Source organism: Stegastes partitus, unplaced genomic scaffold, assembly GCF_000690725.1.
Source record: "Stegastes partitus isolate 25-593 unplaced genomic scaffold, Stegastes_partitus-1.0.2 Scaffold666, whole genome shotgun sequence".
NCBI lineage: Eukaryota > Metazoa > Chordata > Actinopteri > Pomacentridae > Stegastes > Stegastes partitus.
Window position 1 is genome coordinate 62338 of NW_007578397.1, and position 23315 is coordinate 85652.

General features: G+C 42.7%; 1 protein-coding gene across 3 annotated transcripts in view; it reads right to left on the minus strand.

Moving 5' to 3' along the window:
* scrib (scribble planar cell polarity protein) overlaps nt 1-23297 on the minus strand; it is a 72853-nt gene extending 49556 nt beyond the window's left edge. For all 3 annotated transcript variants that reach the window (XM_008290293.1, XM_008290294.1, XM_008290292.1), the window contains exon 1: nt 22263-23297. In XM_008290293.1, the coding sequence (XP_008288515.1) occupies nt 22263-22421 (159 nt within the window). In that variant the 5' untranslated portion in view covers nt 22422-23297. The remainder of the gene's footprint in view (nt 1-22262) is intronic.
* Nucleotides 23298-23315: the final 18 nt, after the last annotated feature.

The window sequence follows — 23315 nt, forward strand, 5'->3', positions numbered from 1 at the left end:
AATCCTCAAACCAGTTTTCCTCCAACACTGAAGCAAAACACCAAGATTTGCTTTACAACATACTTGTCTTCATAGTATGTTTCTGTCTGAATAGCTGTAGCATGCCTTGTCACATCAAATAAAGATGTTTACCACAGCAACGTGACGATTCTGTTCTTTGAGGCATCTGATTTTATAACTGCTAACAGTGTAAACTTGCCTGATGTTCCTGCCGTTTCCCAATGACTGATTGTATTTTCAAATCTAACAATAGAGAACCAGCAGTGTTATACGGGTCAATGGGTCAATTGGAATAACAAGTGGGAGCAGTGGGATTTAGTGTACCGCCACCGTCTCTTTATTGTGCTACTGAGCCACGGCAGTCTGCTCAGGCAGCCTTTACACAACTGTGATTGTGTGTGTTGCCATTTTTAGAGTGAGAAGGCACATTGGTGAGAACCAGTGTGCTACTTTTCCCTTTACAACTTTGAGGCTAGGATGTTTTAATGAGGCCCTTGCAAGAGTTGTTTGTATAAGGAAGGGAGTGAAGCTGTGAACGGGAGGATGTATTACTATAGAGCAGAGAGGAGAGAGAGGGGAGGTGGGTAAAGGATAGGTGTCAGCAGAGGGCAGTGTGGGGTCTCATAGCACTAATGGTAATATACAGCATGCAAGTCCACACAGCTCACTTTAACCCTCTGAACCCCAGAGTTTCTGGGATTTTTTTGGTCACAATTGCCCCATTTTTTTACTCAATATGGGCTCATTTTTCAATGCAAAATGAAAGTCCTGCAGCTCTATGAAACCAGCACAGCCACTGAAATAAAAAGATCTTCCATGCAACACATCTACAATGATGCAAATTATTACCAATGAAAAACAGTGAAGTTAAATCTCTTTGATTAGTTTTTGTACAAACACTGAACCAATCCGGAATCAATACAGGCAACACTTTTCCAAGTGCCCTCTACCAATACAGGTACTGGTAACACCCAATGCTTTGTGTTTTTACAGTTTCTGCTTTAATAAATGGTGTCATTTTTGCATTTCTTTTAAAGATAGCAGGCCCTTTAAACTTGCCCGCCGGTTTTGGGGTTCAGACGGTTCGACATACTTTTCATTCGTCTCGCTTGTGTCTGAAGAAGATGGATAATCATGAAAAGCATTAAACAGCAAATATTTAACTGAACTGGAAATCAACACCAGCCACCTGCTTGCAGCTGACAAGTCTGTAAAATGTAGTAGGAACATTCTGTTTGACTAGTATGTCTGTTTCTACGGACAGAGAGGTTTTTAGAAAGGGAAAAGGCCAAAGAGACTGCCAAATACAGCTGAACGCTTTGGCAGCCAAAACATCAAAACAAATGTGATTGATTAAATAAAAAAAGTTGCCTGCATCCATTTTAAAGTGCTTTGAGATTCAGAGGGGAAAAAAAGCAGCAGGTAAATTACATTAAAGGTGGTTAGAGCAGCCATGAGAACTGACACAGCTGCACAGATTCACTTGGACTATGGTCTCACAACGGGGAGGATAGAGTCTGTGTAGCATCCACTATGCAGCTAAATCAAGCTAGTGTAACATTTGCTCTCAGGTATGGGCAATTATTTAGGAAATCCCTTACTTGTGCTTATTATTTACAGTAAATCAAGCCTGTTAAGCCACAAGTGACCCAGGACAGAAAGCAGTGCAACCCAAACACAGAGGTTAAGCTAAAGACATGCCGCAGTTCAGTGCATGTACACGGACAGTCCTAAGATGCTTTGTCTTTGTCTAAGTGGAATGTAAGCTAAGCTGGACGATGCAGATAAGGCAGAGTGTGTCAATGTGCCTCAGGATGTGTTTGTATGTGTGTGCATGCATGTTTGCGCATTTCAGTCATCCTTTAGTGAAAGCAGAGCAGATCCTGCGCTGTAGGTCTTTAAGTGAGAACACACTACTGTTTACAGGATCTTGGCAAATGCTGCCAAAAAAACTCTGGCTACAGTAGTAGGACTCAGCATGTGTATGTCTGGGGGATAGGCCAGTATGTTGACACACATACTTGTGTATTCATGTGTATTGGTGTTTGTGTAAGAGTGTTTATGAGTGTGTTTATGTGCATTGGAAGAGACTGTAAATTTACCGGGAGGAATGTTAATGTTTGTGGACCTCACATCACTCCAGAAAAACCAATTAAAATGTGACTGCAGATATCCAAGAGGCAAAGTGTGTGCGTGTTTGTGAGTAAACTGTATGTTCTCTGTATGAGTCCAGTGTAGGTGCAGCGAGATGAAGTCTGACGTTTACAGAGGCCGCAGTGTTCCAGTCAAGTGATTCCATTTAGCTTATAGTTTCCCTCCAATCATGCCATCTGACTACAGAGAGAGCAAGCTCGTCCCGCCCTGCAAACACACAGCTTAATTCCCCCTTCCTTCTACAGGGCGCACTTACTGCAGGAGATCATGGAGAAAGTGCAGCCACTCTAAGTCATCAACCTATGAGCACTATGTAAACATATTGCATAAAAAGGCATTTAAAAAACATTAAAGAAAAAGAGCAGTTGGTGCATTTTCTGCAGAGTCAATGATAAAGTCTTAGCATCTATCAAAAAGAAACCAAAAGGTCTTAACCAAATTGATCATGTTCCAACTTGTCTATAGAGGAATTCAATCAAAAGATCCACACATAAATCAGACCAACTTACAGTCAAAGTCAAATTACACACAGTCATTACATTTCTCTCTTTACTCTTACTCACAAATGAAATTCCTATTCACACATTCCTGAGCCTCTTAATCTTGTGCCAGATCTGCCCTGTCGGCCCAGTCCTCATGTCCCCACTCTTCCAAATATCCCGTTCCCTCACAATGCACACAAACTACACATCCACACACACATTGCATGCACACTACTGGGGTGAGGGGCTCAAAGAGAGGGGAGGGGAGAGCACATGCTTTTGTGCTGCCCTGCACTCTTTCAGTGTCCCGGGAAATAAAAAAAAGCAGAGAGGATTTGGTTGACTGAGTAACTTGGTCGGTCACTCGAAAGGCTCATTACTGCACACTCGTTTCTATAGATAGCAGCAGTCATTGTTGTGGTATAAACTCAGCACACGAGTGACCACACACTGCTCTAGCTTTGGGTAGCTCTGGAGTAGGAATCAGTCTTTCTCCTCTTGTTAAATCTTCAGTGTGGAGTTATGGGAAGCTAAAAGTTCCAGCGAGCAACATACTCAGCCATTTCAAGGCCAATGCTAATAGAGCAACATGGACTGATGTTGGCCTGCTGCTTGGCCAAAGCGTCCCCTCCCCCTGCAGAGCAACGTTTGAAGCCCAGAGTTCCCAAAACTTCTACACATGAATGACACCCTAACTGGTCCTCTTCCCCCCACCTCCTTCCCACTGTTCCACCTCTCTGGGTTCCCTCCATTTTCCTTGGCAGAAGGACAAAGGCCAAGCAGCCAGTCCCACACAGGGCTGTCAGTCACAGTCCAGCTCAAGCTGCCCCCCTTCCTGCAGCCCGGCCAGGGGATTCCTCCATTGTCCGAGAGGGCACCACAGAGAGGACACAGAGGGGGCTAGAAATGAAGGGATGAAGAGTTGAAAGAGGAAAGTGGCAATGGGTAACAAAAGGCAGGAATGACTAAGAAGGACAGAGAAGGCGTGTGGGGAGAACAGCGCCGGGAAGAAAAGCAAGATTGTGTGCGAAGTAGAGAAGAGAGCTGAGAGAAAAGGAGTGACGGTGGATTATTAATGAAGAATGGACGGTAAACAATGGATTCCCACAGTGCTCTGGACACTCTGCACCGCTAATGGGGACAAAGACTTCATCCACTGACCAAAAAAATTATCTCAACCGACTACAGACTCGCAGCCCTTCACTCTGACAAATGAATAATGACATTTATTATGCGGCTTAGTCTGGTCCACTGTGGTCCATATATGCAGCGTGGAGCGCAACACTCCCACTGGCCTCAACAGAAAACCCACACACACACACACATCGGCCAACAATACAACCATCCACCTACTCATGACTGTAAACCTACATTCCACTTCCTCTGCTCCCACCCACACTTTTACCTCAGGTGTGTGAGAAAGACCAAAACCAAAAACAGAGCACAGCGCAGCTAAATCCACTAATATTCTCACGCAAAATCTACAGGACGCATAAAGAAAAGTGGGCGTATGTCTGCTTCTAAATGACACAAAACACTATTAATTGCTGGTACAGCCGGCACGTATGCGCCTCGGTGTTTGTGTTTCAGCTAAGTGGCACTTTCAGCCATGACTACCCTTATCCGGCTCCAGTCCCCCGGGTTGAAAGGGCCACACAGAGAGAAGGGCGTGGTGAGGTCGGTGTGAGTGACAGCCTGACTAACTCCCATTTAGAGTGCTTACACCTGTCCTGGTGTCTTTGATCTGTGCGGGGAGTAAACACAGCCGAAAGTCAAGCCAGAAGACGTCTGAGCTTACCACTACGTATTAAAAGCTTGGAACTGCAGGAGCTAAGATGTGGTCTAAAAATACAACAATCAGAGCAGATAAAAGCTGTACATAGTCATGCAAAAATAGATTTAGGTAGCAATTATTTGCTTTTCGAAAGAAGAAAAGAAATTGTATGAGGAGTCTGGATTTCCAGATTTACTGAAAACAACAAACGTCTTTATGACACTTTTTTCCAGTTTGACATCTGTATGAACTACATTAAACCTTTCCATCTTTGTTTTCTCAGCAGCTGTTTAATAAATCTGTATTTAATATGCTCTTGATTCTTAATTTACTGTTGACAAGCAAACTGGAAAACGACAAAGTAATGAAACTACCCTACATTTACATCCCAGGTTAATACACTTTATAGTACCCTGGCCAACTAATATTATACTGGCTTTAAAAAAAAAAATAAAAAAGCTTAAAATCAGAAATTCAAGTGGTATCTTCACTGACTCTGCATTAATTCACAAGTGCCAAAAATCAATATTTGTAATAACAGTTAATAGAAGAGTGAAGAAGAGTGTCGACTGCTTCAGACTTAATGCAGTTAAGTCAAATCAATAACTTTAAAAATAACTTAGTTAAAAAGCTGCATACTCTTACAGTTTTCCTCTGTCGTTTTCCCATTAGACGTAGCCTACATTAAGATTATTTAGCTGAACAGTCAGCTATATTTCATTCGCAGCAGGACGGGAGTCAGTGGTCTGGCACATGGTTTAGTACAAAATAAAGCATCCCTCTTTTTTTTCTGCACCAATAGTTTTGAAGCTAGAACCGAATCATCACACCAAGAATCAGAAATGAATTGCGAGATTGTCCAAGAATTCCACCCTTAACTAATACTTGTAAAAATGCTTCCATAAATAATACTCTCTTGTTCTGTCTGCCCTTTAGACAACATGTGCTTTGCTGTGCTGCTATGTTTTCTTCAGTGAGGATAAGTCGGGTCAGAGTGAGGGGAAAAAAGGATGCATGGTCTTAGCTGAAGGCGTCTGTACACAGTTTATATATGACTCTTTCTGATTGTGTATATATGAGTAAACTTGTGTATTTATGCTTGCTGTGTCTGGATAAACAGGGGGAAGCCTGGAAAGCTGATTGCTGAAGAAAACAAGAGCTGCTCAGGCAAAGAGGGAACCCTCTATTGAAACAATGATATTGCAGCCGACCATGAGCAACTCAAAATACCCACCGGAGCAGCAGTGTAGCCCGATAGCGTTCCCACTAAGCTGCTGCGAGTGCAAAGGCTTTTCCAAAATCAACATGGTTAATAAACAACAACAGTGACAACCCGCTCTGCCTCCTGGGAATGCTGCTGCGTTTTGTTGAGTTGACAAAACACTGTTATGTTTCTGTTGATCTGACTGAATTTAGTCAGGCTGAAATGCTCGGCTTTTAGATTCCTATTACACAGCTGCATCTACCATCTGAATGCACATCATAAAATAAATAGAAAGCCTTTATTAACTTGTGTCTACTGATGTAGTCTCCAGGGGATTGAAGGAGATGGAGCATGTACAGGTGCACATGACACTGTATGGCTAAGAGGCTCCTCCACACAAGTACTCTCTGTGACACATGTTCTACACTTGGAATTTTTTTTATTTTTATTTTTTTTAACGACATCCCTTTAGCTGTTGAAAACAAGAAACAGGTTAGGTTTTGTGATATTTGCTACTCATGCCTATCCAAAGACAGATTTATAATAACAGGAAACAATGTGGCACTCTTGGTTATGCTCTCTGTAACTGAGAATGGTGATTGCTTGGTACAGTAAAGCGATTTCCAGTGAGCATTTTAAAAATAGACGAGTAATCCCTCCAGCGTTGCCGTATTGGTGGGCTAATCACTGCTTTGGTTACTAAGACTGTCACAGCGATAGACAAGCTTGCGCCACCAGTTCTGGGACACCATGTCCACAACTTGATTAACACAAACGAAGAGAAACAGACAGAAAGAGAGCTAGCACAGCGTCCCGGCGCAGATTTGCAATCCAAACCAAATTCAAAGCAGCAGCCAGGCTAAATGCTTTAAACTCGGTCTTTTCAGAGCTCCTATGTCTGCCTTTACTTCAGTTTCAGGTTTCATGAAGCTTTATCTTCCACCTGACTAAAACAATCACAACACTAATGCAATATAATCAATACCCTTATTGACAACATCCCTCTTTTACATTAGAGAAAGCCGGAAACAATGTAACAAGCTAGAACTCAAAGTGCTATGTGATAGAAGGAGCGAGCAATCAGCTTCTCAAGGGATGAACCATATATAAAAGGTCCCAAGAGGGTGTGGCAGCAGCGACATCAACGCTGCCTGGAAATGCAAATGATGGCTGGTCCTGCAGGTGTCTGGAGAATCACTGAGCAAATCATGACCGCAAAGTGAACACAAAGGGATGGGCCTAACTTTTGTTAGCAACACTTACTTGCTGACATATTAATGGACAAGCAAGGGCACACTGCGGCCATTCAGGGTTTGATGTTCTACTGAAGTAATGGTGTGAGATTCTCCGGCTATGTTCTCACACAGCAGGAATGAATGAGCGCACAGAAAGATCAGAAACTGTAGAGGAGGCCCTCCATCTCCACCCCCTGTCCGGGACTCCATCACATGCTCTCTCATTCTCTTTCTGTGTTCCCACAAACATGAGACAAAACCAGAAGCCCTATTGTTTATAGTCCACAGAGGACGTTTGGCTCTTTCCTGGATGGGCTGGATCCGGTATGCGCTGCCTGCCGGTCTGCCAGCGCTTAGTTTGTTCCATAGTGGAGCTGCAGGGGACCACCATGGCAACCAGGGTCTCTGGCCCTGCGTGGCCTAGGCGTTGTATATACAAGTAATTTGCTGGCTGGTTAGTATACTGTCAACACATACCACAATCAAAACCATTAGCTATAGTAGGAAGAAGACTTTGGCTCTGTCGCTGCTCGATTCAGTATAAACAGAAAGACAGGCTCTGTAGAAGATGCGCAGAAATACACAGACAAATTTGTTTAGAAAAGAAAGGTTGTAAAAGATTTAACCTGTCAAGAGTGTCTGAAAGAAGGAAAGGACCTGTTGTCTCTACTCATGCTGTGTAACAATTTACCAGAGACAGTAAAGTGAGAAACCCTACCCAAACTTCTCAATGACTGCATGCAATTAATTAGCATCTTTCACTACAAGTGCAATATTGGGCATTACACCTTTACAGCGGACTTAAGTGCCAGTGTGTGTTGTGAGCGTAGGAACCGCTTTGGTACAATTGGCTCATTGTATGTGCCCAGGTTGTGGCCTCCCTCACAGTATCATGTGGCTCAGTGTCTATCGTTTTCCAGTAACCGTCTGGCCATTCTTCCTCTTGCGGAGGGCTTCATACAGGTCTCGCTCTCTACATTTCTGGTTCAGGAATGTTCCCCGACGATTTGAAACTGACACGGCTTCACAAGTGTCTCCTGCAACTTTGTGACTACCACATTTTTGTCTCTGATTCAGGCATTTCTGGCAACAGAGTTTTCAAACAGCCATGATTTACTGCTGCCAAGCTCTGAAACACTGTATAGCAATCATTATTCACACAACAGCTATCGTAGCATCCCTTCAAGACAGTCTGTGCTGACAAACTGAATATTGAAAAACTCTGGTAACAGGCATTGATAATTAGTTGTAATTATAACAGCCAATGTAACATTGTGTATGGGATACAATACAGCGAGAGAGATTTCTTAAAACTCAGCAGCTCAGTAGAATAAATGACACATGCCACTTTATCACAACATTTTCAGAAATATACAGAAAAATTGTGTGAAACTCAGAGGTTGAATCTATTTGTCTGCATCAAACTATGCCCAGTCATGAGGCTGGAATAAAGTAACCCTATCAGGTGGCACGAACAGCCTGTCTTTTACATAAACATGAGCTGAAAAACATCTGTCAGTTTTGCTGGGATCCAGCAAATCTGGATTACACAATGGCTCCTGCTGTTTTATTATTTATTTACTCACAAAGAGTAAGTACATCTAAAAAGGTCAAAGTGAAGGCAATATGTCCTACTTACGCAGAACCAAGTGACAATAGATTACACTGAGTTCAGCTAAACTACTTAATCCGCTGGTGTGTAGCTTGTCATTAATGCACAGTACCATATATTTAGAATGATACATATTCATAGTGCAGTAAAGTGCACAAACCTACAACACAACATTCTTTAAGTGGTTCACAAGAGCAGCACAAAGTCATCTCTATGTAGTTCACTGATCTAGCATCCCACCCCCAGTGGAAAAATAACTGCTCCACTTTAGGTGTTGCTATAAAGTGTCTCTGCATTGCTGCTGTAGCTTTTTCAAAAGCCCAAGGACGAAGTGTGGCTCTGAGACAAGCAGGTCCACTCTCTCACTTCTGTTTGACAGCTCTGGCACGGGCAGAGGCCAAGGTTGCTCTGTTGCAAGCAGATTTGGAACAGCAATGGCCTCTGTGCACACACAGCTAGAGAAGGTCCGCAGTGACAGGGAAGCCCCAGCCCATCTGGTGTCTCTCCCTGACAACACAGGACAAACGTGCCCCCGCATCAGGCAAACCACTGGCCCTGGGAGATCCATCACCTTGGAGACCGGCGTTTGTGCAGTCAAGAAGCCAACAAGGAAGCAGAAACCTCCCTAGTGACGCTCCGCTGACGATGAAATGAAAACCGAGCCTCGCTTGATTCGGACACTTTATCTGCCCATAGATAACAAACAGTATGTGAACATCTGCACTGTATTGTCACAACCAGAAGCACCGCTACTCTGATACTATCTGGTTTTGTGTCTGTTATCATTTCATTTCTATGTTTTGGATTTTTTTTTTGTCCTATAAACATTAGGCCAGAAAAGCAACCATCATTTTAGCACATACTCTTATCTTCAAGAGGTGACACGAGATAATGTCGTTACTTCGGATTACAAGCCAAACCCCATTAATATGTCATGGAGACAGCATAATTACAGAGTTGTCTACACTCCCTCCCACATGATTCCAGAGAGGATCAACGCCAGGAACGACCAAAACACTAGCCCCTAAGCCCACAGGCAGGCACATGCTGATCCCCAGTGGCTGTCTGAAACACACTCTTCTACGATGCTGACGTCATGAACCTGATTTGTGATAACGGATCTAAAAATACACTAGCGGAGAACCTGATGATGCACCTGAAAAAGAAAAAAAACAGACTGTACTTCAGAGCACAGATAGCACATTTTGTACCTTTGCCAGCATGCCATGTTCCCTGTCTTATAAAATATAAGGTGACAGAGTCCAACCAAACATGGTGCATATATCAATCTGTACTTGTACTTGACCTTACCTGCCGTGTTGCTGAGCTCAAAAGAGCCATTAGACTGCTAAGCTGCAGCAAGTGGTTCACACACAGTCATTCTTTTCTGACTAACCTGCACAGCAGAAACTTTTCATGGGGACTAAGAACCTTTTGGATAACCTCCCTCAACTCTGTTTCCACTGGAGGGACCAGGGTCTAAATTAAGTTCCAAGGAGATCATTTTGACCCCCAAGAGTCCCTGCTCAGAGGCAGTACTTTCTGAAGGTTCACGTACTTTAAGGCTGGCTGGAACACTAGCATTATCCCTTGCCTTTTAAAAACCTGTAACAGCAAACAAGTTTAAATTCATTTGCGTTCAGCGTTAAGTTCCAGTTGGGCCAACAACAAAGTGAAGGATTTGTTAAGCAGTCAAATAGGGCTGCCCTGTGAAAGGCGATACTTCAAAGCATCAGTCAAAGGGCTCTGATTCGACTCAGATTCTTTGAGTCGAGCATGCATTTGTCAACGTGATGACATGTGCTGCACTTGTGGTTAACTGATGAGTGAAGCTGAAACCTGAAGTTGTGACACTCTTGTTACCAGCCAAGCGTTTACCTATAAGGAAGGTGGCTTTGTGGGTTAACTGTATGTGACGTATTGCACTGTTGTGGGAAGTGAGTGACTCGTGAGAGAGCAAGACTAGAGTAAAGACACTAAAATCTGAAGTCAAAACAAACAAACAAACAAACAAACAGCCAAATCTAATAAAACTTTAATTTGGGGGCCGCCCTACATTTATGCAGCAGCATCTACATTAAGAGGGTCGACTGTAAAATATAGTTGTTTGTTCAGAGTATTATCATTCTGTAATATTACATGCAAAAATATCATAATAAAACAGTCAGCACTTTCTAGAAACATGGGGCTTTAGACCAGAGTGGAAATGAAGACAACTGAGGGCTTGAAGAGGCCTTTATTTCTTTGAAAATTTTCTGTCCCTGGACCTGAAGGTTCGGGGGATTTTTAGTGGAAACCTGGCTTTACAAACCCTGAACCATGTCCTACCATTCATCCTGCAGTCTGTTGTACATATTAGATAATATACACCAATTAGAAACAAATGATAAGAATAGTAACTTTAGTAAAGTCCCAACCTGCAGAGAGAGGGTAAGATGCTGTAGTCAAGAAGAAATTTAGGTGTTATTGCCATGACATTTAAGAATACCCTCTTAGTACATGGGGAGTTGAAAAAGAGGGAGTTGTGCATTTTAGGACAAATTATGTAATACCAGCACAGTTCCTATCTTAAAAATTACGTTGGCATTTCTGTGCTGCACTTCCTTCCTGCTTTTCTGCCAACATATATCAATATATCTGCTATAAGCTACTACCAGCCACACATCAGGCCCGTAAAATTATCAGTTGAGATCCTAATCTGAAAGCAAAGTCATCGTACATCCTAAAATCAATATAGTAAAGCCTGTATCTGCAAAATGAGCTAAAATTAATTTTAACAGCTCATTCTTTCAGCTGAGTTCCTTCCCAGTATTCCCAATTGTGTTATAGGTCCCAGAAGAACGTGGACTAGCTTAATTAAAGCATCATTAAAATGAGGAGGCTCATATTTAACAAGAGGAGTTCAAAATGAGGCTTGATTAGCTTGAGAATTCAGTTGAAGCAAGCATCAGTGCTAAGCAAAGCGTCTGAGTGTGTGGGCTTTTCCTACAGGAATGTGAAATGAGTAAGTTCAAGTGTGTATGTGTGTGTGAGAGAGGGAGTGAGGAGTGAGTAAAGCTTCCAAAGGGCAGGGCAAACTCCTGGAGATTCCAGGCATGCCTGCATTTCCTTGGATGTCACGTGCCGCAGTGCAAACACAGCTATGCCGAGTTAATTATACAGAGCGAACCACTCGCTTATTCCCAAATGTTTCAGACTTAAGCAACAACATTATTAAGGGAAATTTGAGGCAAAGTTGCTGAAAGCACCCTTCAGTATATTAAATGTATGAAAACAGGACAAAAATTAATCAGTCTTTTAAAATGAATACAGGAATGTACAGAGATGTGCATCCATAAGTTCAAATGGGTAATGTTTTATGTAATGAGCTTAAAAAAAAAAAGGTTTGTGTGACGTTTCACCGCACTCTCACAAAACATTGAAGAAATATTATTAGAAAGTCCTCCCCGGAGAGAAGAAGGCAGTTAAAATGAACACAAAGAGTTGCATTGTTAAAAGCTGCAATTCCTCAAGTTAAAATAACTGACCTTTTACTGTAAACAATGCCTTGTCTATTAACACTTGCTGAATCAGTCATCAGATTTGGCTGTTCTGTGGCGACCAGATCAACTCACTTAAAAGCTTCAGTAAATGGGTAACTACTTTACATACTCAAAGAAAAAGAAAAAAAAGGGGGCATTCTTGTGGCATTGGAGATAAAAAGATGTGTGCTCGGGGGCCTGCTGACGTGCACACTTGCATGCACCCACAGCGGACACAAACTGCTGCCATCTCCTTTCTGCAGACCTGTAACAGCTTCGTTTGTTATTCATCGCTGGCATGAGCATGACACACACACACACATGCGTGCATACTGCTTTGTTGTCTCCAAAGAACCCTGCTGTGCTTTCTATTGACCTCTCACATCTATTCTCCCTGTCCTACACACAAACATTCACCCATCAGCACCTCTCTATTAGTGGCCTGAAACTGGTCATGTGGCACAACCCACACATTCAGTCTGTGCTATATTATGTTTGCTGAAAAACCAATTAACCAACCATGACCATGCATCATTGTTAAATTCCAAATCCCCACACATTTGAAAACTTCAGGCCACTTCCAGGTGGCCCCATTACACTTTCAGGAAGTATTTGCCTGGAGACTGCTTCAGTGTTTTCTCTATACTTTTAAGCAGCTGTGTTGCTTGAGGTGAATAATTCCAGTTTTCAACACATCCATCAGCATGGGACTGTAGCAGAACTGCTTCAATACTTTGATCACTGCTATTTATCTCTGTTTAAGTTTTGGAACTGACTTTATTTCAGTTGGCTTTACTTCAGTTCAATCTGACAGAAATTACATTCAACTCTGTGCTGTTAATATTACAATATCATTATTTAACTTCTAAAATTCATACTTAGGCTTTGCTTTTCACATCAATCAGCATGTTACATCACAGATAAATAATCAGTGAAAACTGATAATAAAAACAATCCTCTGCCAAAATCACAGCACAAGCCAGAACAAACCTGCAACAAAGCAAGACAATTCCAAAAAATGAAAACAATCGACTAATTCATTCGTAAAAATGATTTCACACTTAAAATCAATAAAATGTCTGTACTTTCAGAAACTTCTTTAATTTAATAGACAGATCAAGGCAACATAAATTGTCTTTTACAGAACAATGTTGGTACATGTGGAGGGAAAAAAAGGATAAACGCTAGATAAAACCCATGCATTGTGAATAAATAAGATGTATTAGGTGATTTATCAGAGGAGCGTTAGACAGCGGGCACACAGGCTATAAAACACACTCGTAAAACACTGATCATTAAAAGGAATTACAACTGTAAATGCACCTTGAGCTGCAGCAAAAGTATTTATTAATCAAATAACAACATGGCTGTTTCCTTGCATATAAAGACAAACGTGTTTCAGTGACATCCAGTGATACTGGCTAATGGCAGGTCAAATCAATAATGGGATCAATAAGGAAGTAAGTAAGTAGACAACACAACAATTTAGATAAGTTGTAAATGATTACTCAGCAAATGATAGCTATAGTGACCAGGAAATCCTAAACCCTGGGCTCTACATTAAGCTCTTGCTATTGCACAGGGAATGTATGTATATTTTATGACTAAGCAGGTAAATATTATATATGCATGTACTAAAATCGATTTGTTTTGGATATATGTGTACAAATGGTATGGATGGCTGCATGAAAATAGTTTAATTTCTACAAACATGAATTAGCCTGTTGTTTTCTGTACTTTCAGAACACTTATGCACTTTTTGTTTCAGTTGGGACACTTACAGCCGCTAAGATGCTGCTACGAAGCACAAGCATTCCCGCTATTGAGAAAAGCACCACATAGTTTAGAGACAACCATCAATCAAAATTTGGGTTGGGGAAAAATATTCCCCAAATGGAACCAAATGTTTGCACTCTGGAGCCCAGCGTACATGACACGCAGTAAAATGGTGAGTCAAGTGAGCAGCATTGAAGTGATGTAGACACTGCCATCTTAGCAGTAGTAAACACTGCTGCAGCCACATGTGTATTCCTGTTCTCTTTTGAAATTACTCTTGAGATCTTAAGCTCAACATTCCTTCACGGTTTGGTGCCACATCTTGTGGGATTACGGAGAAACAAAGTGCTTCACATCCCTTATCAGAATCACTACGAGTGAGCATCTACATATGAGAGATAGCAAAGGAGGGAGTGGCAGAGAACAAAACAGAAGCTGCGCTGAGAGTCAACAATGCAACCCAAGCAAATTTTCCCTCAAATATCCCGCCTTCAAGTCTGGACCGAAAGTTCTCAAATTGCTCTACAAAACAAGGTAAAGAGTGGAGATGTTCTCACAAAAACAGGGCATTCCACGGCTCACTTGATTATTCCCACTTCCTGCTTGCAGAGACGCTCCCAACAGAAAGGAATCAACAAGAAAAACACCGGCGTCAACAAATCAGACTGGTCCCGAACTTACGCTGACTGACTGACTGCCTAAGTTGCCCTACAGAAAAAACAAACCATGGCTTTGTGTGCCCCCTGAAGCTGCTCTGCCACTAGGACTAGCCCAGACAGAAAGTCATTCTGGCCCAGCCACCTGTTTCAAAACACCATATAAAAGCAGAGCTGCTCTGTTGTGGTAGCTGTTGTGTCGATGAAGTAGTTAAACTCCAATTTCCATTACTCCATTACGAGCAGTCCATGTGAGGAGGTAAAACACTGCCTCTTTCTGTATATCTCACAGGTACCTTCAGCTGTAAAAACTAAATTGGATGGAGATTAAAGAGCTAAAGGCAACAGGGACAGTGATCCATCAAAAACCGCTGGTACAGAAAGTACACTGGGCTGAGGATGTGACGGCTATCAGGTTTCACTGAGATAGATTGAGGCCTTCAATGATTGTGTGTGGCCAGCAGATAAAGGGCAGCATTTGTTTGTGGTTGGTTTTAATGCCATCCTGGGTGACCTATTCCCCCAAAGGGACATCAGCACCCTGACAGATTAGCCTCAAAGGGCCATTTGTGTGACGGAGCATGGTTCCTGATCTCCTGTATGATCAAACGGTTCAGAAACATCATCCTGTCCCAAAGAAATGTCACTGCTGATTTCAACCACTCCTCACATATACATCAGCGACAGCGATCTCTTCTTCAGTCTGTGGCCTGAACATAAGTTTAGGCAGTTTAGTCAAGCAGAATTACCATCTAGCACAAGACAACCTCAAACAGTATTGCTAGTTGCTAAATGCCTTACCGTGTACCAACATGGCTTTTCGAGGCTTAAAGGTGATTTATCGGTTGGTCAGCATTGGCTTATTACAATACGTAATGCGGTAAAGATGCTTGGAGTAAATTAGAAATGGTGTCATCACAATGGTTTTTCAGCAGAATGGCTTTATTCTTTATGACACTCTCAGCCACACATATAGCAGAGCAAATATCACAGCTGAGCAGACACGAGTGTGGACTTCACCGGTTTACAAAAGACATTGCTAGAAGGTTGATAAGAATTACCTTTGCTTCCTTTTCTCTTTTCAGTGTAACTATTAACATTTTATATGCATATACATATATGTAAAGATTTCCAAGTTTTTTTTTTTCCCCAAAAAATTAGCATGGGTCATGCTTTAAAGGTTTTCTGTACTTAACAGATTAATATTTATCAACTTAAAACATCCATAAACAGATCCTCAGAATTGCTATAAAGTAATGTAGAGTTACTACTATGACTTAACTGGTTCCAGCTTCTTTTTTTGAGGATTTGCTGCATTTCTTTGTTGTTTTTTTTTGTACAGTAAATCAGATATTCTTGGCTTATGGTGTGTTAATTGGACACAGCAAGACAGTGAAGATTTTGACTTAGAAATACAACTTTTAATCATTTTTTTGACAGTTTATAGACCCAACAATTCATCCACTGATTAAAAAATGACCTGCATTTACTTGTAGCCCAAAAATAATTTTAATCAGCTAGGGTAAAAGCAAAACTTGCTGCTTTCCTTAACAAAAAGTTTGTCTCTTGTTTTTCATTTTAGTTCATGTATATTGGTAGCAAAGATTTTAGAGTGCCACTCCCTGCTCCTGGATACAAGCAGGCCTGTGCCCTTAGGCTCTGACATTTCTAAACACTGGCTGCTGAGAGGATGAAATCAACACATAAATACAGTGGGACAAAAAAAGAGAAAATGGCGTCACCTTGCACATCTCATCTGTGTGTATTTGATGCCTGTCGTGAACAGATCTCCCCTCCTATCACAGTGCTCCTGCAGCCACAGACTCTCCCCTAGTCCAAACAGCTGCCACTGCCACCATAGCCATCAATTATTCACTGGAGCTTTGCCTCTGTGTTTACCTTTGAGGCTTGAAACCAAGGCCAGAGTGCATGGGAGAGTGGCGAGACACAACGGCATATAGACCAGTGTCCAAATCACACTGGAGTTATGGGATCATTTGATGAACACTGTGCGACCGTGATGACAACAGAAACACACAGGTCTCGACCCTGAACATTACAATAATCATACTATAAACTGTAGACAGCTTTCTCCATCTGCAGCGGCCTTGCAAGCACTGATCATTTCTCTTATCAATTAATCTGCCAACTTTAATTAGTATTTCTTAATGTATTCTTGAAATGGAAGGTTCTCAAGCTAAGTCCCCAAGTTATTCAAATTGCTTGCTTTGTCCACAGTCCAAAATCCAGAAAGTATTCCGTTTCAGTGATAGGAAAAAGAGAAAAGTAGCAAAAGCAGCTGAAATCAGCAAATATTTGGTGTTTTGTTTTGAGAAATGACTAGAAACTGCTACTTAATTACCAGAACTGTTGATTTATTGTAAAAGAGATGCCTGATGTAGGTACTGCATTCTGGGGCCAAAAAACCCTCTGAGATTAGAAAATAGGTCAGCGGTATCAAAAGATGCAGAACAGCACATCCACATGCACTTTAACACAACTGTAGTGGAGGTTTACATAAAAAAACAGCAGAGATGACTGTCTATGTATTTCTTATAGCATCCAAGTGTTTTCTACTGTAGGTTTGCTATTACAAAGTCAGAAATTTGCTCACTTCTCAGAAAGAATGCAAGATTTCTCAAAATGAAACAGTGGGAAGAAGAAGAATATATGTGTGTTTGATAGTCAGAGACAGATTCGTCCACTCCATGCATAAGTCTCCAGAGGACTGGTTATTAGGTCTGTGACCACATCTCTGACTGCTTCTTTCCCACCTGACACTGCATGTCAGCCAGCGTTCATGGATGGATGGACGGCCCTAACACCAGCATCCCAGAGGACTGAGGATCAGTGGAGCTCAGCTCAACTCCCAGATCACTTCCTCCTGTAGAGGTGCCAGAGGCCCCCCTTCTCCCGTTAATCCATCTCCGGAATAAAAACACACCCCCATTACCACTATATACTCACTCTCTCCCTCACTCACGCACACACATGCACCTCCCATTACCCCTCTGTCCCACCAGATTGGGGGGGAGGGAGGCAGGCAGGATGTGAGACCAGCTGGTCATCAGTTCAGACAAAGAAACCTGCTGAATGTGCTCTTGCATCAAAAAGAAACAGGCCTTTCACATTGCTGTTCCTTCATAGACTCACTGGCTCTGGATCTCTTTCTCCCTTTTAATTTTTAAGGAGGACGATGGTGTGATTACAAAAGTTTGCTTGTGGATTCTCACGATCGTAGTGGAGGTTACAATTACAAACTGAGGAAGTCTTACAGTCTGACTTAACACGTGAAGACAAGTATTCTCACAGCCTATTTTATTATACAGGCTGAATTACACTTTTTTAAACAATAGCGCCGCTGGAGTCAACATGTGTTCCCAAAGCAGGAAAAGCAGAAGAACCAGAGGAATGATGTGGTTTTACCGCAGAGAGGCCATTGGCAGGTGCAATTTATCTTTGGTCCTAGCCTAGTTCAGCAAGTCGCTGGGGAGAAACAAACCAGGGCTCTCCTGTAGAGTTAACTGGAAACTCAGGGAGTGGAGACAGACTGCAGAACCCAGCCGTACACCGTGAGGACACAGTGTGAAGTGTACATGTCCTAGATTAGGACACCAAACTTTCAGGAACAAATCCCTGCATGAGATGCATTTTTTTTATATCTTTAATATAAGTTTAAAGCAGATGGACGTAGCCACATTGATTCTAAAATCAGACAGCTCTCAACCACATTTTCATATATAACAAAGACACAGTGCTCTTACATATTCAAGCTTGGGTAAACAATGGTAGACCAATTCACATTCAGCCAGAGTTAAGTGAAGCGGCCAATTTGAATTTTACTTGACCCGAAGCCGAACACACACAGGGGACTCAAGAGAAAAGCACTCAGATTTTTATCAGTGCATTTATATGTTTGAAAAGAGGTCCAAGAGCAGATCCCAGAGGAAGTGTACACTGAGGCGCACTGGCCTGTATGCAGGGGTCATAACTGTTGTGCTGAGGGGCGTTTTCATGGCCGGGTGAAGCCCTAATCTGCCCTTTAGCCACAGATCTGTTAGCGCACGCACACACACACACACAGAGGGCACTGGTGACAGCTGAGGATTAAAAAGATTGCGCAGTCATCCTTCCTATTTATCATGGACTTATGCTTCCTCTTTATTCAAAAACAACAAAGTACCTACACATCTCATTTTTCTATTTGAAACAAAACCTTACAAGGCTGTTCAATCTGTGACATAACCATAAGATTGGAAACTCAAAGCAGTCATGTAACTGCTGATAACAATGATAGGCAACCGAATTAGCTGCTTATTAGATTACATACAGCTGTCATACTTCTGGCCAGTCTTGAGGGAAAAAAATCAGTAATGTAACATTCAACTGCACCTCAAAGGCTCTATTAGGTAAGAAATACCCAGCATGCATAAAACCTGTTTCGCAAAGTCTGATGTGAAGACACACCCATCAGGGATTTGTTTCCTAGTTCAACAATGGAAAGCCAGAACAAGTACAAGTAGATATGCTAGGTAATGTGCATGCTATAGAACCTTTATTTAGGCTAAAGCCTTCTGCACCTGCAGCCCATCAGGTTACTCCAAAATGGGACCTCCTTGTGTTTTTCAGCAGGTGCAAGTGGCCCGCAAAAAATCTTTAGAATGATCACTTGAGTCATGATATGCTTGCGGACTTAACATAAGCCCGGTCAAGGCCAGTGCAGAGCACACAGGAAACACGAAGAGCTATGACATTGGATATGGAGGGGGGCCAATCAGACTGATGAATGGACTTCTTTGTAACCCATCATGGGACTTGAGAATGGCTAAAAAGATAATTCCCTCTTCCTTAACATGATCTTTGAGGCAGGGCTAGTTTGTCAAAGGAGCAAAAAAGACATTCAGATCACTTGAGTGCAAACTTGCCTGCTGAAAAGACAGGAAAAGATGAATAGGGAAAACAATGACAGACAGACTAGCACATTTTTTAAAGAATTTACAGTACACTAAAGTAACAATACATAAGAGATCAATGCTTTCTGCAGAACAGCTTTGCTAATTTGAAGATAAGAATGTCTACATGGAAACTCACAAAATAAACAACGCTACAGCAAAACAAAAGACCCATTAGGGACTGTCTGAGATTAGGTTTTGTGCAATGAGAATACTTAGCCGCGATGCAGCTTTAACAGCTAAGGATGTATGGGCATACGGGGAATTCCTGACCAGCTGCCTACTTAAAAGGTTCTCTAAACCCAGTGCACACACATAAGTCACACTTGCACATGCTATTACCATTCAATGTAGTCCTCACTGCCTGGATAAGTCTGTTCCCTACATCAGACGAACACACTAGTTTAATTTCCTTGTTTTACAAACTTAAAATGTTCTTGATGTGGCAAATGGAGACATCATTACTGCAAAGAGCATAGGATTGGTGAGCAGTGCGGTGGGGGTGAGTCACAGCAAACTTAAGAAACTGTCAGGACATCTAAATCTCCATCTGTTCACTATGTTAAACCCCTACCAATACGATCTAGCATCAAGCATCAGCGCACCAATTACTGCTACAACTTGCGACGGCTTTATTGCTCATTGTTAAATGAAAAACAGTAAGCAGTTTACTGCGTTTGAAACTATTTAATGGCTGTGCTGATTATGTGATTGCGTGTTTTAATTATTTCAACATGTTACAACAACTATTACTTCTTGACTGGTCTGGTTTCTAGAACAGTCTGCAGCCCACCCTTTAAAAGAAACGACAATTTGCGAAAGTGTCACCTCTGACTGAGCTGATTATTCTGCATGTATGCCATACGTCGTGCATGGTGATGCAGCCAGAATGTCCACACTGTTTGTCATACAACGCTGCCTCGTTCGCGGACACATGGGATGCACTGATGAGCAAAAACAAACTGGGATGTTAGACTGACATCTAAAAATAGCCAAAGACTGACGAGTAAATCCACGGTCTCATCCCTGACTCGAATACATAGTGACAGGGGAAGGGGGCACACGAATGCATAGAGGCATTCAGGCCCATAGTTGTGAGCTCATAATGGTAATGCCATTCATCCTACAGTCAGTGCCCTTGTTTCCAACCCCGTATGGGCCTGACCTCTCGCACTGCTTCGTCGCTGAAGCCCCGCTGACTCCGAAGACCACAGAGGGCACATATGCTTTGTGTCTGCACGCTACGCATTCACCGCGACCACACGAGACATTCTGTCACCACGCATTTATGTCTCCTGGTTGAAGCCAGCACCACACAGAGAGACTGCGTCGGTTAGCTGTCTGTGCTGGAGTATTTGGGTGTATCTGTCACTCTGTGTTTCAGAGGCTAGGTACACTGTGGATGTCTGACAGGTATAAAGTCATGGAAAAGCCCTCTGCCTGCTGGTAAACCTCATCATGCAAAGTAGGCCCCAGTTTTTGTTAACAAAAAGCCCTAAATTCCAATTATTAACATTTAAGATTAGATAAACAACCAAAATTGACTGAATGTGTGTCTTCAGTTGTTCTCTGTCTATCTGGGACAAAATCTACACCCTAGTCTGTGACCCCTGGGTAGTTATCTTTCATCAGACTAACAAAGGGAGGGAGGATCTTCAAAACAAGCACTCTGGTGTGAGAAAAAAAACAAACCAAAACTTTTCTGGGTTGCTGTAGACTATAGCATCACTTTGTAAGCATCAGGTTGTGTGTTTTTTTTCTTGGCACTTTGAGTATAAACTGTTTGTCAAAACACTGAAAAATACTTAGAAATCATTACTGCAATAAATGTGCATCTACTGCCAAAACACAAACAAAAAATGCTCTATTGTTTAAGATTCCCAGAAGGGTAACAGGCAGTCCTGTGCCAACACTTCAGCCTCTGGTGACCTTGAGTTGTTAACAATCTTCATTAGTGAATGTGCCACTTGTCCCTTTCACCACCAAGCCATGAAATGTGAGAGACTGACAATGTCTACCACTGACCAGTCTATTCATACAAACTCCCCTCTAGATCACAATCACAACCGGTGCCTTGTCCTAGCAATGAACAATGTCCTAAACTAAATGAAAGAAAGAGAAAGTCAAGCGAGAATTCTGTCCCATAAGTGTGGAGAGCTACAGGAAAACTGACCAACAACAACCCAGGTCCCCTTAAAATAAACTAGGCTGTGCAGATTGAACTTTTGTCATATTTCAAACAGTGGGAGTGTGGGTGGGGACAGCTTTGCGAGTCATTCCACGCATGCCTTCCCACCCTGCATCCAATCCAAATGGCCACTGATGCCATTACTACATGCAACATGGTGTGTGCCAGCTGTTTCGGTGTGGGTGAGTCCATCCAAACATGCAGCCGGAGAACCCTCGAATGACAACAACATGCCATCATCCGGGTTGATTTCTCTCCACTATTTTTCATTTAGTCAAGTTAACCAATGCTTGAAACACACACTCATGCATATATGTACAGCATTACCTAGTTATAACACCATTAGCCAAATCTGAAACAGTTTGTGATTGTCATTTGTCCATTTGCATACGTGCAAAACAAATGTGTGGTGCTGTTGCAACACTGTGGGGCAGAATGAACAAACTTAAAGAAGGCATCTGTGCTGAGAAGGAAGTACCTGGGCAGGTGATGTGCAAGCTGCTTTACTGCTTATGTCACCTCGCAAGTGACCTTTGCTTTAGAAGCAGTAAATAAAAGCCAACTTTGAGGAAGTGAGTAGCAGTGCATGGTGAATTTCGCACAGTTATAACCAGACTAACATCCACACAAGTCCCACGCGTAGACTCATCGTTCAGGGGACTAACACATACTTGCCGACTGACACAGAGGAGACATTTTTCGGCATACCTTTGGTAGCTCTTTGAGTTGGTTGGCATCGAGGAGAAGCTCCTCCAGGCTGCGACTGTAGCGGAATATTTCATCAGGGACCGTCTGCAAGTTGCAATGCCGCTTGTCCACCGACTCGACGTGGCGGTTGCAGCGCCACAGGGGGATACACTTCAGCATGTCCGGCCGCCGTGGGGGATTTGGTTGCCGGTGCTACTGAAATCTCCGCATCGGAGGTTGAAGCAGGGGAGGGGGGGAGGAGGTCGCTGGGGGAGAGGATATTTTGCGGGCTCACTCAATGTCAAAACACTTACTGTGTTCCCACGACGATCCCGAACAGGAGGCCGAAATCCACTTAGAGACACAAAAATAATCCCTCCAATCTGTTAGCGATATTCCCAGTTTCAGTTGAGCGGTGTTCAATGATTGTCAGGTCCGTCGTAGCGTCATCCAGCCCCGGATTTACAATTAACATAAACCAAGCCGAGAACTCCCCCTTGGCTCCGGTGTTTCCTCACTTCTTGCGCTCACTTCTTCACAAGAACCGAGGAGCAGTTAGCTTGCTTTGCTACCGCCACCATCCCCAGAACCGAAGCTTGTGCCGCGGCTAGCCGAAAAACATGCAGCCAACAAGGCAGCTCTGCAGAAACGCCGCTTTAACTATCGTAGTCATGAGTGGCGACTGCGGACACAACCACTTGACTTGAGTTATAAGTAAACGGCTACCACAGAACAGCTAACACATCACACGGAGCGAGTCAGCAGAGATTAACCCGAGTGCGGTGGGATGTGTTCGTCCTCACAGGCGAGCTAGTTCCAGTTAGCCGACATCGGCTAGTAGGTGCCTTTGTGCCTAGCAGCCGTTAGCTAACGCTGGTACAATGAAATATATGGCAAACACCGGCAAACTGTGTGTAGAAGCAGCATCCCAAAATACGCCGACGAAAGTGCCCGGTGGCTCTTCTTTTAAGTCGACATTGGTAAAGTGCCAGAGGCGAGAGCAGGAGCTTCAGCAACAGCCGCGCTTACCTCCCCTGTTGAGCCGAGGCAGGCCGGTTTGGCGTGTGGGGGGCT